Raw genomic sequence first — 18,786 nt, 5'->3', positions numbered from 1 at the left:
TTTACTGAAGGCATGTCCAAGAATACGGGTTTCAGAACTCTTCCAATTCCTCTTAATTTCTTCAAGCTTTGTTCTTCAATCTCAACCTCAATCTTTGTTCTTATGTTGAAAGCTCAGTTTAAAATCATTACCCAACTGATAATTGCTCACCTCATCACATGTAAGAGGGTCAAAACTAAGAAATAACTACGGGGTTCATTAAAGTGGAAAAAGAAGAGAAATCTGAATGCATTATTCTTACCTCTCTCTCTCACGAACAGAACATCAACACCACCACAACTCCAAAAGCTTCTCTCTTTTCTATCTTTCAACTCATGCATGCCTTAGATTTAAGTTTCAAAACCCAAAACCACCAACACTAATTAATTTGCATTTTTTATTTCCTTTCTAAAGAGCCAAGAATTATCTCATGAACAACTCCCTCACCTCTCTCGTCCCATATTGATTTATCTAGAATATCAATAGGAGCATGTCTAAATGGATCGGAATACATTAAAATTGCGGAATTAAAACTGATCTATTACACAAGTAGTCTGAAGGAAATACCAGATATACATGATTTATTTAAAATTATAATTGTCACAATGTAATTGTTAACATATTTACATTAGAGCCATGGTAACTACTAAATACATGTACATGTAGCATAATCCTATACAAGTGTTTATTTAGCTTGAAACAGGTGATCAACGAGCAGAATTCAATAACCTCACTAATCCGTCCAATCCTCAGCTTCTTGAACGATAAACCTGTTACCTATAATCAATAATTATGGGGTGAGACTACTAAGCCTCAGTGGATTTCTTACTACCTCTATTTGGTGTGCTAACACCGGAATCCTGAAAAATAGCTGATCACTGAACTTATATCCATTAAAGAATAACATAACATAAATAAGGTGTATCACACAAATATTATCTTGTTCATTTTACAGGAAGCTTCTGAGGTGAGTATGTCTCGAAAGGTCCACTAAGAATGTACTCCTCTTAGGATGTTCTACACTTAGGATGTTCTCCACTACCCGTTGTGACATAGCTATGCCACGTTGGTCTTACTCACATTAATTACTTAACTCAACGGATTCCATATTAAAGTACGAAAACTTTTCATAGTATAAAGCTATACTAATAAGTGGTTTGGGAATTAACCACTGTTGATCAACTATTCTAATTTCTTAGTGTTCTTATTAACAACCCATTCCGGGGGAAACTAAATGGCATATGCTCTTATGTGTTGTCACATGTTAGATCACATTTAAACGATTAAGGATTTATTTACATCGTACTAAGCATTTGGAATTCACGGATAAGTTATTTGTTGTAAAAGAACTCCGTCAACTTGATGTGATCATGAGTTGCCTAAGCATGTGGAAAGAAACTTAAAAAAAAATGCACTAAAATATTTTTGATGAAGATGCTTGGAGCCCAACTTGAAGCCCAATTCACATGATTAGAAGCATCAATGGTTTGATTTTGTAGTCTAATAATATTGGACTAAATAAAAAAGAATTAAGTCCAATTTTCTTAATTTTTATTGTAATTTTCGTTTTTGGTATTAGGAGGATTTTTAGATGACTTTTAGTTGCTCCCTAGGCTCTCTAGATGCTTCCTAGTGGTGCACTAAGTCATTATAGTGGTTAGTGGGAATTTTCTAAGATCTATCATGAATGTACTCCCTCCGGCCTCATTTGTAAGCAAAAGTCAACAATAAAATTTGGCCTTAAATATAAGCAAAAGTTACTAAAAGTAACTTTATTTATTGCTATTCTTACAAAAGTACCCCTATTAATTGTTATACTTTTTAACATGATTGCATAGTCCCAATACAAATTTAATATATTATAAAGGGCAATTTAGTAAAAATAACAACTTCTTTAATAAGTGTGCAAATGAACATTTTTGCTTAAAAATGAGGCCGGAGGGAGTATATGGTAGTGGACAATAAATCCTACTATGTAGGATAGACTATAAATAGGGATATCATGTACTTTTCAAAACAACTTGAAGTTTAGTAAAAATATGAGATTTGTTCTCTTTGGTTCTATGAACCCTATCTTTAGCTTATCGGTTTTCCGTGGCGCTATCCTTTGACTTATCAACCGGGACTTTCATAGTCGGTTGTGGCGTCCTCACGACTTATCAATCGGTTTTCCACCCCGATTGTGGCGTCTTTCCACCACATCCACCATCTCAACTCTTGTTTTTTGTTCCGACCGCTCCGTGTTTCTCATCATTTGGTAATCAGAGCTTACGTTCAAATCTAGTGTTATCTATCCTTTTCAATTTTGTTGTTGATTTTATTTTATTGTACTTTTTCATACCTTCAAAAAAAAAAGTTGAAAAAAAAAATTTCAAAAAAAAATGTTTGGAAAAAAATTTGATGAAGAAATAGAACTCTTTCTCAATGATATGGAGAAGTTGTTTCATAGTGAGTTTAAAAAAATTCATGAAAGTTTTGACCGCATCGAGAGGAAACTTGGAAGAAATTATGGAAAAAGAGATAGAGAAAAGGAGAGAGAAGATAGAAGAATGAAAAGTGAGGAACAAATAAAAAGTCATTCGGCAAATTTTGATGTGTTGTTGAATGATCTCCTTAAAGCTCTAAAGAAGGATAGAGAAAAAGAAAGAGAATGGAGTAAGGAGAAAATTGAAAGTGTGGCAAAAGAAAAAGATATTATTGTGAAAGAAGGGGACAATAAAAAAAATCATGAAGAAAAAGAAGAATTAGAGGAGACGAGAAATAATGAGACAATTGAGTTCAAGGAGAGGGAGACAAAAATAAGTGCTAAGAAGTCATGCCTACAAACTACACTAGTACCTTCTTCTAAGTTGGTTTGTATTGTCAAATGTTGGGATTCTTCTAATATTATTCAATTGCCTAACAATTTTTCTTTATGTCATGAAGGCAACCAGGTGAATGAAGAAGAACTTTCTCAACGAGTGGAAAGAAATTACGATTTTTGGAAATATGATTATATCCATGAATCACAAGGGAAAGGAAAACACACATTTCTTGCTAATCAAATTGAAAAGTTCTCTAAAGTAGAAGTTGTTACATGTCATGGATTCTTTAGATTCATTTTTGATCCAGGAGGTATTGAAGCTATAAATTCGAGGTCGAATTCTCTCTAAGAGGGAGAGAAAGATGTGATCATGAGTTGCCTAAGCATGTGGAAAGAAACTTAAAAAAAAATGCACTAAAATATTTTTGATGAAGATGCTTGGAGCCCAACTTGAAGCCCAATTCACATGATTAGAAGCATCAATGGTTTGATTTTGTAGTCTAATAATATTGGACTAAATAAAAAACAATTAAGTCCAATTTTCTTAATTTTTATTGTAATTTTTGTTTTTGGTATTAGGAGGATTTTTAGATGACTTTTAGTTGCTCCCTAGGCTCTCTAGATGCTTCCTAGTGGTGCACTAAGTCATTATAGTGGTTAGTGGGAATTTTCTAAGATCTATCATGAATGTATATGGTAGTGGACAATAAATCCTACTATGTAGGATAGACTATAAATAGGGATATAATGTACTTTTCAAAACAACTTGAAGTTTAGTAAAAATATGAGATTTGTTCTCTTTGGTTCTATGAACCCTATCTTTAGCTTATCGGTTTTCCGTGCCCTATCCTTTGACTTATCAACCGGGACTTTCATAGTCGGTTGTGGCGTCCTCACGACTTATCAATCGGTTTTCCACCCCGATTGTGGCGTCTTTCCACCACATCCACCATCTCAACTCTTGTTGTCGTTCCTTCCGCTCCTTGTTTCTCATCACAACTCTCAAGAATTACCACAATACAAACCATATTCGTACGTGATGCTAACATGTCTAAATTTATGGGGGAGTTGCACAAGTCATAAGCCATAATTATCATTATTCTAATGTAGCATTGATGTTGAAATGGTGTGTGTGTACATGTTTAATAATTATTCTAACCTAGCATTGATGTTGAAATGGTGTGTGTGTGTACATTTTTTTAGGGATCATCTAGGCCTTTAAATAATGTTTTTCCATGTACAAAGCTTGGGTAAATAGATTTACATTCTGCATGGTTTTTTCTTGGTTGCATGAAGAGGTGGGCAAATTGCACACCATGATGTGGATCCAATTAAAATTGGACAGTTGGATAATTTATTCCTAACTTTTAATTTAAAGATTTGGTGTATATACTTTTAATTGCACACATGTATTATTCCACTATCTTTTTTTTTTTAGGGCTAGAATTGCACACATGTATTATTCCACTATCTTTTAATTGCACACATGTATTATTCCACTATATATCTTTTAAAGATTTGGCTAGAATTTCACTTTTTTAAAGTGAATAAGTGGGAGTACCTGAGTTAGAACCCCGGTTCATGCAATAACTTACAATGTCGCTTACTAATTAAGCTATGCTTAGGGCTGAAAAATGGAAATGAGTCAAGTCGAACCTGTCTGAGCTCGACTCGACTCGATAAGAATTGGTTTGGCTCGAAACTCGACTCGAGTTCGACACGAACTCTTTTTTCAGCTCGAGTTCGGCTCATTTAAAGTTCACGAACAGTTTGGTTTGACTCGTTAGGTTCATTTAGTTTATTTGACTTAAATCAAATGAACGTATCATATGATTCAAACTAAACCCATACTATTATGAATAGCTCATAAATCTCTTAGTTGGATTCAAAATAACTTACATGATTAATAAACTATATAGCAATGGATTTGGATCATCTCCAATTTTTTTTCTCCAATGGTATTCTTAATCCTCCATTTTTTTCTCTCTCTCTCTTCTTAAATTCTTTTTTACTTTTCATGGTTTACTAACTATTAGATGAAGAATTGGAGACAAAACATAAAAAGAAAATTGGAGAGGATCGAATTTGTATATCAACTAGATATCCCACCCGTGCAACGCACGGGCAAGAATTTGTTTAGACCCTATGATTGAATATTATTTTTGTTAGTATGACAAATAAATAGTTTCATATGATATGGCGATGTGGAAGATTTTATAGCTTAACACCTGTTTTTTTTTCTTCAATTTGTTGGTTCTAATTTCTGTAGTTTTAAAGATATATACTATTGAAAGCTTGAGGAAAGAAGATGAAGATTTTAGATTTATTTCAGTTTCTCTGTTACTCTTTTTACTCTTATTTATTTATACTAAAAAATAATGAGGTTTAAGGTGAGAAAGATGGGTTGATGAGAAATAAGAATTGCAATGCAGCTGTGTTGCGTGTTGTTTTAACTTTAAAGTAGGTAGTACTATTTTTTGCAATCTATACATTTGAAACACTAAAATCGAAAAGAAAGAGTTATTGAAGAAGTCCTCAATATTTATAAGGTTGGTGAATGAGAAACGGAGTTATGAGATATAGGTGAAATGAGTTCATGTGTATGACTTTATGAGAGGGCAAAACAGAAAAATTAATTTGTACAATATTTTTATTGTAATTAAGAAATTAAATGTAAATTAGTCCCTCGTAATTATAAGAAAAATATACTTTTTAGATAGATTGATAGTTTGATGTATCGAGCAAATAAAAATATTACTTCTTTGTCATTAGATTAAGTAGAAAATAATTATACAGCTCAACCAATACAAACAACACATGGTTTTTAAAATAAAAGTTGAAACTCATAGTAAACAAAATATAAAACACTACATGGTTTTTAAAATGAGCGCAATTAAACAAAATGACCATCATAGAATTGTGCATTTTAATTGATGAGGCCAACGCTCAAAACTCCGGGTGGATCTGAAATAGTTAACTTAATTCTGCGGCCGACATTGATATTAGCTTGATTGAGAAATGCAATCCACTCTTGAGATAGATACTTCTCATTCCTATTCCTTGGTGTTGTTTTTATACTACAATTGACTGAAATGTTTGAGTTGTCTAAAACCATCACAATACCATGTTGGTGATGTGGCAAATAGTTAGTCACAATACTGCGGGGAAAATGCTGGCAAGTGAAAAAATTGAAAATTAAATTAGTAGTCGAATTCAACAAAATGTGAAAGTAATGCTAAAATTAAAAGTAGACAAAATAAGGCATAGTACCAAAACTCCTCTGCCTTGAACATGAGCAGCAGTGATAACCATCTCCCAAGATCTCGGTGGTTCAACAGGTTCGTCATTAACAACATTCATCTGATAATATGTTAATTGTAAGATACAATGAAAATTATAACACATATGCTATGTTTTTCAAATTGACCATATATAAGAAATCATTTAAAAATTAGATATTATATAATTTTTTAAAAAAGTTGTAATATTGATGATTTACTGCAATAATCATCAGAATTGTAGGTCTATGAACAGATTTAGAATAACCAATCTCAAAAACCAACAAAACTACTAATATTGATGTAGATCAATAAGTCTATCAACAGAGTTAGCATAATCAATCTCAGAATGGTACAAATGGTGAGGTATAAAATAGATATAGAATAGCATAAGAGTATCTTATCATAAGCTTTAATAGGTTGAAAATATATCCAATTCAATATATACCACTACAAAGTGCATTTAACTGTAACAATTCAATTCAAAAAATAATCACCTAACATCAAAGGTAAACTAATTATAATTTGATTCTTATATAAGCTATGTGAACTGAACTGTAGAGGAGAGAAGATTACACGTATCAAACATTGATTAGAAAAACAGAGCATAAAATCAAAACAAACATGAAGCACAACATTAATAATTAGCTTAGCAAAGGCCACTACCACCATTAACAACCTTCTCATAACCACAACATTGAAACAAACTCCCCTACATAAATGAATCATAATTGGATATACACCAATTCCTTAAATTTAGGTTTTAGATAAACATGGAGAATAGATTGATAGTAAAAACATACCTTTGTATGGATTGAACACTAGTGCAGAAAGGGGATTCCACTACCGGCCAAATAGGGATTCCACTACTGGCCGCGGCCGGTAGTAAACACACTCGTCGTTGTAAGTCAATACTTTCCACGACGGGTCTTTTTATACCCGTCGTGGTATGTCAGGTTTCTACTGTATTATTAATTAAATTTATGAGGATTCCACGACGGTTTTTACAAATACCGGTAGTGGTATGTATGAGATTCCACTACGGGTATTTTCAATATCCGTAGTGGTATGTATGGTTTTCATTTTTTTTTTTTAGAGTCTGGGATTCCACTACCGGTATTTGTAAATACCGGTAGTGGTATGTATAGTTTTCATTTTTTTTTTTTTAGAGTCTGGGATTCCACTACCGGTATTTACAAATACCGGTAGTGGTATGTATGGTTTTCATTTTTTTTTTTTTTAGAATCTGGGATTCCACTACCGGTATTTGTAAATACCGGTAGTGGTATGTATGCTATTCCATTTTTTTTTTTAGAATTGAGGATTCCACTACGGGTAATTACAAATACCCGTAGTGGTATGTTAGTTTTCACTACTGATTGTTATAAATATCAGTAGTGGTATGTTAGTTTTTTTTTTTTTTTTTTCGTTTTTTTGTAGCTTCCTGTGCCTGCATATTAATATGAAAAATCAAAACTCTAGAACAGTAGTGGTATGTATGGTTTCAAATTTTTTTAATATAAATCATGGGGATTCCACTACGGGTAAGAAATTTGGCATTCACTTAAAATGTCTATATAGAGCAGATACAACTACAAAACATAATTTAAACGCCAGCCTAAAAGGAACGGTACAACTTGAGTAGAATCAAGTGTTAAAATACTGGAAAATTATGGGTTACAACTTACAACAATAAAAAGTCACAAGGTTTTCATATAATCAACTATAATTTTCATGTTACTTAAGGCTAGTTACCTAACAAGGCTTTCTTAAACTCATATAAACATAGGAATAGAGAGGAGAAGAGAAGATGCAATGAAGAAAGCAACCATACTTGTATCATGAGCTTGTGTGTGCGAGAATGATGCGTGATTTGTTTTCAATAATAGGTCGCAGCTGTCTTCTTTCTGCCTCCAAAAATAAGTGACGATGAAACTGATCCTGTAACAGAAATAGAGACATAAGATAAATAATAAGCATAACAAACACACTAAACTATACCAAATCCGTCCGAGCTTATGCATGGATATCATTGTCATTAAGAAATGTATATGTGGTATCAAATTGTAAATGCTCACTAAGAAAGAAGAAGCCCAAAAAGATCAGCAGGATCAATTAAACTTGTGCGTGCCCCTTTCTCAATTTTGTTGGACTAAAGAATAAATATATTTAACACTGGTGAATAAAGAATGTGCAGGCAACTTATAAGTTATATCTAGTGCAGCACAAATAAGCTTATAAAGATTTGAGTATACAAACTCGCAGCAGATCACTAGCACATATTCTTTAAATTGAACAAACTATATATATATATATATATATATATATATATATATATATATATATATATATATCACGAATGAGAATAAATGCTAAGCATGAGAAATACCAGTACTCGGGAAGAATTTACCTGCAAAACATTCTCAAAGAACTTATTCAAAGCCTACAAAAAGGAGGACGATGATTTAGAATTGGAACAGTCATGTTATAGAATTCATTCACAGCAGTATGTAACTATTATCATTTTAAAAGAGAGGCAGACAGAGAGAACATACTTTCTCAAAACCAGCAATTGCAGCCCCATGCTTGCGAGGAATTGAAGCTTTTATCCGTGAACGAGTAACAGTCATACTGTTATGTCAGTCATAAGATGATGAATAAATACATCAACAAGAAGAACCAGTATTTAATATACATGTGGTATGTGGTTCCACACAGAAATCAAACACACCCGACACCAACAATCCTACTACTCTATCGAATGGTCATCTTAATCTTAATATAAAAATGATAAGTGAAACCTATTTAATGAATGTTACTAATATAGTACCTTCTACCAACAAGGAGGATATGGGCTAATCCTTCTTGCATTAACACCACGGCTAGATCAGCACTTGCAGCAGGATCTGCAAAATAAACATGGAATATTGTTTACCATATTGACATTATTTACACCAACAATCATATTACAAGCCGACCAGATGAAGAACATGACTTCCATTTTGCTTAATGAATATGAATGTGATTCTACATGAAACATTTACTTAATTACTTCACTTTTGCACATTTTTCCCTACTTTAAATGGGTGCAGGGTTAAAGATATATTACATAAACTAGCAGATCCATTATTTCCCATGGTTCATCAATCAAACAAATAGCACCAGTTTGAATCAACTTAGGTATCAAATGAAACTCAGTACCTTCAACATCCATTTTCACAACAACAAAATCTTTACTTGTAACAACAATCTTTAACCAATAAGCAAAATCAATACCTTGAATCTTATCCTTATCACCCATATGACTTGAAATTGTTTGAACAGGATTAATCCTATTCCTACCCATTCCTCTACCTTTCATCATCATTTTCTTACTCGGGTCTCTCGTAATCTCGAAAAATGATGTCTAACCCAAGCGAATGAAAACGAATGAACAAGAATGAAAACGAATGAAAACGAAAACGAATGAAATTTGGAGGAAGTTTGATTTATTCATACCTTTACCGAATAAAAACGAAGAAATTTGGAGGCGATTCAAGCATTCTAGGGTTTGGAGAATGAAACCGAATGAAATTGGAGAGATTGGAGAATGGAGAATGGAGAATGGAGAATGGAGAGATTGGAGAATGATTGGGAAATTGGAGTGTTTGATTTGAAGAACTTGGGACGATTTGGAAGAACTTGGGACGATTGAGAATGGAGAGTTTGCAGTGGGAGGGAGATTGAACGCGTATGAAAATTGGGAATGAAAATGACAATATGAAAAATATTATAACACTATTAGGATTCCACTACCGGTGAATCCTAGATCGGTAGTGAAAAGTGGGAATATGAAAAAAATAATAACACTATTAGGATTCCACTACCGTTGAATCCTAGATCGGTAGTGGAAGATAATTAAAACAAATTTGTACGTAATTACGACATTGCCACCGTGTCTACTTTCCACTACGGATTTAGCAAAGCCGGTAGTGAAATCCCTTGTCTCTGAACTTTCCACTACCGTTTTAAAAATATCAGTAGTGGAATCCTTTGGTCAAATGTATTTCACTACTGGTATTCACATACCGGTAGTGGTATCTCCAAACCAAAAGTCATTTTTCTACTAGTGTGAATCAAAACTGTTCCTTGAAAACTGATGTCTTTGATTGCTTGCTACTGTTTTTCTTGTTTGGAGAGGCGCAATATTGACAACTTGTTGTATCTTAATGAGATGTATGAGATGTGGTTTGCAAATTTATGATATAGGCTTTGTCATAGGCCAAAATTGAGTTTCGGCCCAAATTCTACATCAATAATATTGGTCCCCCATTTGGCCACATTCTAAGTACCTAATACCTTAAGTATATAGAATTAAAACAAATATATTAAAAAAGTAAGCATAGGTTCATATAATTAACAAAATAACATATGTAAGATATTATGTACGAAAAATATAAAATATATACAATAATAGATACATATATAACATATAAATTTAATTTATTATATTTAAAATAATAGTGGCTTATATAAAGAATATCCAACAAAGGGGGTAATTTTTACCTAACTAATAAAATTTGAATGTCAGGAACCAGTGATTCCGATCCAAAAAATGCACCATCAAAAGATAGAAAATATAATATCTTGTGAACCTGAAAGAATATGACCACATTATATTATAATTATTTGTCAAAAAACAGTTAAACTAACAATACCATAATAATTTTTAAGTCATTCAACTGATTAAAACTATAAAACTTACCATGTGTTGCTGAGCTTTGTTTTTAAACCTTTAAATTCTCAAAAATTTCAGGAAATACGACATTTTTAGTTGTCGTGCAGGTCTTGCCATCTTCATCTAATATAAGAAACTTTAAGCCTTTCTTTGTTGTTACTCTTGAAACTGCTACGTACAATTGACCATGTGTAAAAACTGGTCGAGGTAAATAAACCGCAACCTTGGAGAGAGATTGTCCTTGGTTGTTGTTGATGGTCATTGCAAAACACAAGCATATGGGAAATTGGCGGCGACAAAACTTGAAAGGAAGTCCAGGATCTGAAGGAACTAAGTCCATTCTTGGAATATAGACAACTTCACCGTCATTTGTTGCATTGATAACCACAACTGTTATAACATTCTTGCCTAATTCTCTAACCTGTAACCTGGTACCATTACATAATCCCCTTGCTTGATCAATATTGCGCAGCAGCATAACTGGGACACCCTCTTTTAGGGTTAACCGATGATGAGGTATCCCAGAACATGTGATATCATTTAAAAATTCCGATGTAAACCAATCTCCTTGAACCTCATTATCCTCATCAGATTTACATGGTGTATCACAACTTAAATAATCTTTCGATTCACCTGGAATCATAGATAGCACATAATCGTTTACCTCTTTAACAACCTCCAATGTTGGAGCAAGAATTGCTTCATCCTCAAAGAAATTGTTTTTGCCAATATCGTTAACAATATTAGGGTAAACAAAATCAACCAAAGAAAGCAAAGGGTTGTCATTTTGTAGAACAGACAATTCTTCAGGGATTTTAATTTCAGCCTCTCCATTTTCATCTCCATCTAATAAGCCATCTCCAATTTTCAAAATCCAATCGGCAAATTCTTTGAGTTCAATTTCTGAGTTGTTAGTCAAATCACCTTTCAACCTCATGTTTTTGGTCAATTTCAGAACTTTGCAATGCTTCCATATCTTTGATGAGCCAATAGCTGCCCTAACAACTTCACTTCTCGATCCTTTCCTAATTACCGGCAATATCTGTCTAAAGTCTCCACCTAAGACAATAACTTTTCCACCAAATGGCTTGTTTCTGTTATTCTTATCCACCTTTCCCATCAAGTCTCTCATCGTACGATCAAATGCTTCAAAGCAATATCTATTCATCATTGGAGCTTCATCCCATATGAATAGACTGGCAGCTCTTAATAGTTCTGCTCTAAAACAATTTTGTTTAATGTTGCAAGTAGATTTATCATTGATTTCCAATGGGATGCAAAAAGTTGAGTGAGCTGTTTTTCCATTAGGAAGCAATAAAGAAGCTATTCCGCTCGAAGCAACATTGATTACAATTTCTCCTTTAGATCTTAGAGCTGCTGAAATTGTCTTCCACAAGAAAGTCTTGCCAGTACCACCGTAACCATACAAAAAGAAGAATTGACCATTACCAGATAACACAGATGTCATTATTTCTTGATAGACACCATGTTGCTCTTCAGTTAACTTTTGAACCAAACTTTCATGAAGAGCAGCTAATTCAACTCTATTATAGTTGAGTTCATCGGCTATGAGTTTGTTATGAAAGGTATTGACATCTTCAACTATAGGGGTAGGCATAGACGGGTAATCACTTAATGTTCTTCCATTTTCAGTCAACAGTTTTGCAATTTCAATAAGACAGAGATTCTGCAAGTCATCATCAGATATTTGTAAATCTGCAATTATATTATCATCGAATCAGCACGGAGTTGTTATATAATTCGTAGGTTAATAAACAAAATATTATATGCAAAAACGTAACAATCATTTGATTACCTGGAAGATTGAGTTCCCTTCTCCTATTGTAAAGAATGCCATCAGCCAACATCTTCCAAGTACAGCTCCAAACATCGAATGGATTAGTCATTGTATTCATGTTAAGTAATCTAACAAACAAACTCCTCATCTGCCAACCTGACGCTGTTTGATAAGACTCTTTAATTGCATCTTTGAACTCCTGGTCATCTTTTAAAAGCCTTAACTCACTACACGCCTCTTGGAATGTTTTGCATATCTTGCCATCAACTGTTTTAATATCTTCGTAACTTGTGCATCCTTTTTGTTGTGTCAACAACACCCTCAAGTAGTATAACTCACCGGCTCCAACAGGAACATATGTTAATCTTCCGATGCTAAAACCCCTTTGTCTTGGTTGCCAACGATGTTCCTTTGGTATATAAACAAATTTTGTAGGAAACTGCGAATATGTCAAATTGCGACCTTCTTCGTAGTCCATATTAGCTTTAAACCAAGCAAGAAACATTGTGTCAACCATTTCCCGATAACGGACAACATTATGCAGTGAACTATTATCATCAAATTTAACTACTTGTTCATTTTCCAAGTGAATAGATAACCTAATAACAGCTGGAAAATGTTGATGAATGTCAAATGCAAATGTCCTCCAAACAGCTTCTGCCGGAGATAAATACCGGCAGTCATAAAATCTTTTAATTTCATCAACCGGCTCTTTTGAATTTTTGGCATTGGATATTTCAACATTTGAACGGTCGGGACCTTTATTTACATATTTGAATAAGTACTTGATGGCATTGGATTTATTGCAATATTCAACATTAATATGAGCTTGATATCTCATCAAAAGAAAAGGATTGTAAGGAACAACAAAGCCGTTGTCTAAGCTGGCCTTAGGCTTTTTTACTGTAACTCCAGTATTACGTCTCCGGTAAGAAGGATAGCCTTCATTATCAATAGTTGTGGACGATTTATACTTTTTTGGAAAGAACTTCGAGCAACGGTAACCAACCATGCAAGGAGAATTGACATTTGCTTCACCACATGGGCCATGCATCATAAATGATGATACAGCGGCATAAAGTTTTGGATATAATTTAGGATGAGGAAGCTCAGCAGATATCACCTTGTCAATATCATGACCAGTTTTAATCTTATTTTTTTCATCTAACCACATTAACATATGTGCATGTGGAAGACCTCTTTTTTGAAACTCCACAGTATACATACCTATTATAACGTAAACATATCAATGTACTATTACTAATTAAGCTACAATAAATGACAAAACGAATTGAGTGGAGTAAATCATCTATAAATAGCACGTACCTGCTATGACGTTGCCAAATATTTGTTCTTTTTTTAAGTCCGACATCATTTGATCCAGTTTCATCTTGAATACTCTGGCAACAATATCTGGTTGGTCCGAAGGTTGAAGTCCTCTCGGTTCAATGAAATTACGTATTTCAGGCCAATTTGCATTACATGTAACTGTTATGAACAGATCAGGATAACCAAATCTCTTGCAAATTCCTTGAGCATCTTGACAATTGTTGAACATGTATCGCGGACCTCCAGTGAAAGAATCAGGCAAAATAATGCGTCTTCCGACTGTTGAAGCATCCACATCCCCCCTATCGACAGCTTCTTGTAGACCACTTAGTACATCAGAATGAATTTTATCTTGGTTTTCTCTTATGAATGATAGCCTTTGGGCTTCTATCATAGTGTAATAATCCACCACAAACTGCTGAAACAATCTCCTAGAAAAAACAATGTTCCCAAATTCTTTTTTTCTTTCTTGAATGCGGAACGCCATGAATTCTCTAATTTTAACTCTTTCTTCCTTCTCACTTGTTGGTACTTCTTTTGTCTTTCTATGTGGAATATCTGGTTCCCAACCATTTTCACCCCAAGGAAACAACAACGGGTATTGAAGAGGCAGGAACAACACATGAGTTTCATGAATTCTAGTCAAGCCATACTGTTTATCATTAACAATAATATCTCTTCCAATTTCTGAGTCTTCAAAGTCACCAACTATCAAACCAGCAACCTCATCAACTGTAGGTATATTATGCATTCTTGAATCATTTGTTCGCTTTCGATATAATCTTAATGACAAATTATGAGTAGTACCGGATTGAATAGCATCTCTAACCTTCCTAAAAGACTTAGCAAGTGGATTGCAATAATCTATCATTTCTTTAAGATCTTTAACTAAAGAAATATCAATGGGATCTTTTTTGTTGTTATCAGACCTGAAAAATAGAAAAGTATTAGGCATATATAACACATGTAATTGTAATTATGTTTCGATTAAACTTTACAAACTACTAACCTAAAGCACGCAGCTCGGTTGTTCACTTCATTTTCAGTATCATGGATATATAACTGTGCAAACTTAGGAGTTGTTCCTGCTTCTGGTACTAAAGATCCAATTCTGTGATAATTTTGACCACTTAAAATAAATTGAGGAGGTCCACCACCATCATTAATGTTGTAATTTATGTGACCGCCTAATGACGTGAAAGCAAACATACTGTTGAAAGCTCTATAGTTCTCCTGAAAGTTCTTACTACGTCGATCACGGCCATTTATTAAAGCTAGTAAAAGGTCTGGAGGTTTTTTAAGAAGAGGAAGTTCAACTTTTCCTTTTGCACAACAAATTGAAAATTCTATATCAATACCATGCCTTGTCTTTTCCGCTCTTTCCTCATACCATAATTCAGCATTACACCACTTGCATGTAATTTCAGGCATGCCAAAGTTAATGACTCCTGGTTGACCATTATAATCAATATATTAATAAAGACTAATTTAAAAAAATATTCTTTTATACATATAGAAGTAGATTCAATACATACCTTCAATTTCAGAACTTGCATACAAATTGGATTTATATACATCCATGTCATTTACCACATTAGAAGAACCTGAATTGCAATGTAGTAATTAGTTTAGTAGCCCAACATTATATTTAACGCATTAGACAAATAAAACTTAGTAGTAATATACTGACCATTGGTTTCATCATCAAAATCTATTCTTTGAACACCAATATATTTATTATGTAGCGGAAACCTTTTTGAAGTGTGATTATTTCTTCTTGATAACGCAGGAACTGCAACTTTAGATTTACCTGTATTTGTTCCTGTATATGTAAAACCGTATAATATTAGATTAATAAATCGCTTGCTTTTATGATAAATGCAAAACCAGATAATACAAAGTGTCAAATAAATAATATTGTAATTAACCTTGTTGCTTAGGTCTTGATCTTGATGATTTAGAGCTCGACTCATTTGAAGAGTTAACAACACATGATACAGGAGAAAAATACTTAGGATTTGGAATTCTAATTCTTTTTGCAGGAATGTTTTGGTTCATATCACTTTCTACGTTTGTAGTCAATATGCTTCCTGTTTCAAATAGAAATATATCGTTACGGTATGCTACTTGCAAAGAATCCTATTGACATTAAAAATATCATTTGCAATACCTTGAGTCAAAGGTGACAATGGAATCCTGTCTGCTTTCCTCTTAAATAGTTCTCCCTTTGTTGTATAGTTGGATTGGATACTGATATCCATTGGCATGATATTCTCTGTCATTTCAAATATACCTCCAAGTTATAAAAAATAAAGGTAAGTGAAATAACAAAAAAAATAGCCAATTGTATACTTCAAAAATTATGGAAGCTCATGAATCTTGTTTTACCTGAACCAGATGATGTATTATTGAAAGAGCTTTGACCCAAATTTGGTTGAATATTTTCTGTCAGTAAGAACAATTAGATTAGACATGAATACTAAATATAAATATTAAATATAAACCTCTAAGTATTTTGAAGAAACAAAGGATTGGGAAGTACAAACCTGAAGAAGAGCCATTCTTGTTGCTTGTATGATTATGTAACTTTTGTTTCCTACTGAATCTTGCTATCTTTGATTGAGAAATATTCATTGATTGAACTTTGAATTTATAAATATACCATGAAGGTATTTTAGTTAAACATATTTTGGCTAACAAATGTTGAAACCTATAGGAGTGATGATCCTCAAATTATAGGAACTCATGAAAATTTTTGTGAAGAATGCATTGGTTTGAGGAGAGATGAAACCCAAGGCTTTTCACAAAGTTGTTCGGTATTGGTGTAATAAACAAATTGGGAAGAAAACAAAAAAGATAGTCAACTTAAGATAAACCTTCTTTAGGTTATATTGTGTGTTCACTTTCAACATATTGGTATAAGTGGCATAAAAAATGGAAATGCAAAAGAGTGTTGTCTCTTTCATCAACCTATAATATCTAACTTTCCTATAGGAAAGTAAAATTTGGAGAATAGGTAATACTTTGTATTGTCTTTGTCAAGACAATAATGTTGGACGAAAAAGGGCAAATATGCCTTGAGAATAAGACAATTTGCTATGTGCTTTGAGGATTCAACAATTAAAAATGATATTTAGGCATCACATGCAATTGTGGATGCAATTGCTTGTCTTCTTATACTTGTTATTACCCTAACAGGTTATAAGTTTAGCATGATATTAATAAAAAGAAAACCTTTAAAACTGAATTTGTATGCATACCATCAAACCATATATAATTGAAATTTATATAGAGATACGATGGCCAAGCATTGTTTGTATATCGTAATTAAAAAACCTTCAATTAATAATGGAATACTAATAAACCAAGAATGCATAAAACAACATTATATATCAAATGCCTAATATTGGCATAACTCTTGTAGCATTGAAAATATTACAACAAATTCTCACAACATGTTCCACTAACACAATAATTGAAATATTGTTTAAAACACAATATATATTAAATATCTATATACAACAAAAGGCTAATACAATTTGAACCCTCCATTGACTTCTACATAGGTTGATTTCATTTTTTTCTGAACCGCAAGACATCGCCAACCATCAACCTATTTTTCAACTTAAAGTGGTAACACCCTTCACCAACATCTTTTTTGACTTGGCCAACATGATTACATGGCATTATTTCGCAATTCCAAACTTCGCTTGTGTCCAAAGCCGTAACAGAAATTTTCTCAGCCTTGACTTTGAGAACATACTTCGACGATGTGTTTTGAAATTCCTGATATAAAATTAAAAGTGAAACTCAAAATAGTAAAAAAATTTAGTTGAAACACAACAGTTATTGATGGATTAAATATGACCTACTTGAAATTCATTATTGTTAATGATTGCACTTGTGATCTTGACATCAAATTTATAGATATGTGATTGATCCATATCTTCAGTACCTTGAGTATTAAGTTGTTGAACCTCAACATCCTCATTGTTTTGCTCATTATAAAAAAAACCAGAACATGGATGTTCATCGGATTCACAGGGAGCCTCATAAGGAGGAGCGAATTGACTCATAATTGATTCGAACATCAATAAATTATTACGCTTCATTTGGTAATAAAGATAAACTTCCGTTGGTACTGTAAATCCATTTCTCACGGCAACTATAATTCCAGAACTAATATACCATTTACCATTGTCACAGTTGAACACCACCATAGTTCTCTCTTTATTACCATTTATAATCCATCCAGTTTTTTCAAAATTCATCTGACTTGACCAATTCTTAACAAAAAGTGGACACATATGAATTTCGTCCTAAAACAAAGTTGATGTATGCAAATTATATCAGCATCAACGCTAAATATTAAACCAATGTATATCTAAATAAAATATCAAATAAATGAAATAAATTGAGAATACCTTATCAGGGTCAATAACTGTTTTAAACCAAGCAGGTCTATCATGGAGAGATTGTGAAGGAATGCTGAAATTCATTGTATAAACACATTAACATTATTACATTCGTCAGTATTATGTCAATATTTCTATCATTTAGATGTTCGCTGAAAAAAGATTTAGAAATTAGAGTAATGTAATTAACTTTTTGACTAATTATGCGAATGATGAGGAATTCATATTTTCTCCAAAAACAAATCTGCTCCTAATAACCTATGTCACTATCCTCTTTCTATCCAACATTAGATGACGATTAAAAAAAATTGTGGGTCGCAAATCAATTGAATGTCGCAAAGAGTAAGGTATAGATAGTTGTTACCTGTTAATTGAAGATTCCATTGTAGAAGATGGTGTGAACAGTATGACGAAGAAGAGGATGAAGGAGGAAGATGATGTCGTGCCACGATGACTTTTCTAATATG

The 18,786-nt window shown here is 33.0% G+C and overlaps 3 protein-coding genes across 3 annotated transcripts; all 3 read right to left on the bottom strand.

Moving 5' to 3' along the window:
* Positions 1-5,517: 5,517 nt before the first annotated feature.
* Positions 5,518-6,873, bottom strand: LOC123887334. The gene is made up of 3 exons (XM_045936636.1): positions 6,864-6,873; positions 6,053-6,142; positions 5,518-5,954 (listed from the first exon to the last, which is right to left on the bottom strand). The coding sequence occupies exons 2-3, from the start codon at positions 6,140-6,142 to the stop codon at positions 5,709-5,711; spliced, it is 336 nt and encodes a 111-aa protein (XP_045792592.1). The 5' UTR covers positions 6,864-6,873; the 3' UTR covers positions 5,518-5,708.
* Positions 6,874-7,678: 805 nt separating this feature from the next.
* On the bottom strand, positions 7,679-9,149 carry LOC123887333 (protein PELOTA 1-like). The gene is made up of 4 exons (XM_045936634.1): positions 8,891-9,149; positions 8,616-8,691; positions 8,471-8,503; positions 7,679-8,001 (listed from the first exon to the last, which is right to left on the bottom strand). The coding sequence occupies exons 1-4, from the start codon at positions 8,929-8,931 to the stop codon at positions 7,900-7,902; spliced, it is 252 nt and encodes an 83-aa protein (XP_045792590.1). The 5' UTR covers positions 8,932-9,149; the 3' UTR covers positions 7,679-7,899.
* Positions 9,150-9,154: 5 nt separating this feature from the next.
* LOC123886724 lies at positions 9,155-18,703 on the bottom strand. Its single transcript, XM_045936015.1, has 17 exons — positions 18,684-18,703; positions 18,329-18,392; positions 17,777-18,223; positions 17,610-17,690; positions 16,451-16,517; positions 16,293-16,349; positions 16,075-16,179; positions 15,833-15,994; positions 15,595-15,726; positions 15,440-15,508; positions 14,914-15,352; positions 13,902-14,833; positions 13,762-13,802; positions 12,594-13,683; positions 10,833-12,493; positions 10,635-10,694; positions 9,155-9,466 (listed from the first exon to the last, which is right to left on the bottom strand). The coding sequence occupies exons 1-17, from the start codon at positions 18,701-18,703 to the stop codon at positions 9,155-9,157; spliced, it is 5,739 nt and encodes a 1,912-aa protein (XP_045791971.1).
* Positions 18,704-18,786: the final 83 nt, after the last annotated feature.

This window comes from Trifolium pratense, linkage group LG5 (assembly GCF_020283565.1).
Source record: "Trifolium pratense cultivar HEN17-A07 linkage group LG5, ARS_RC_1.1, whole genome shotgun sequence".
NCBI lineage: Eukaryota > Viridiplantae > Streptophyta > Magnoliopsida > Fabales > Fabaceae > Trifolium > Trifolium pratense.
The sequence above is the reverse complement of the archived record's forward strand: the minus strand, read 5'-3'. Positions and strand labels throughout refer to the sequence as shown.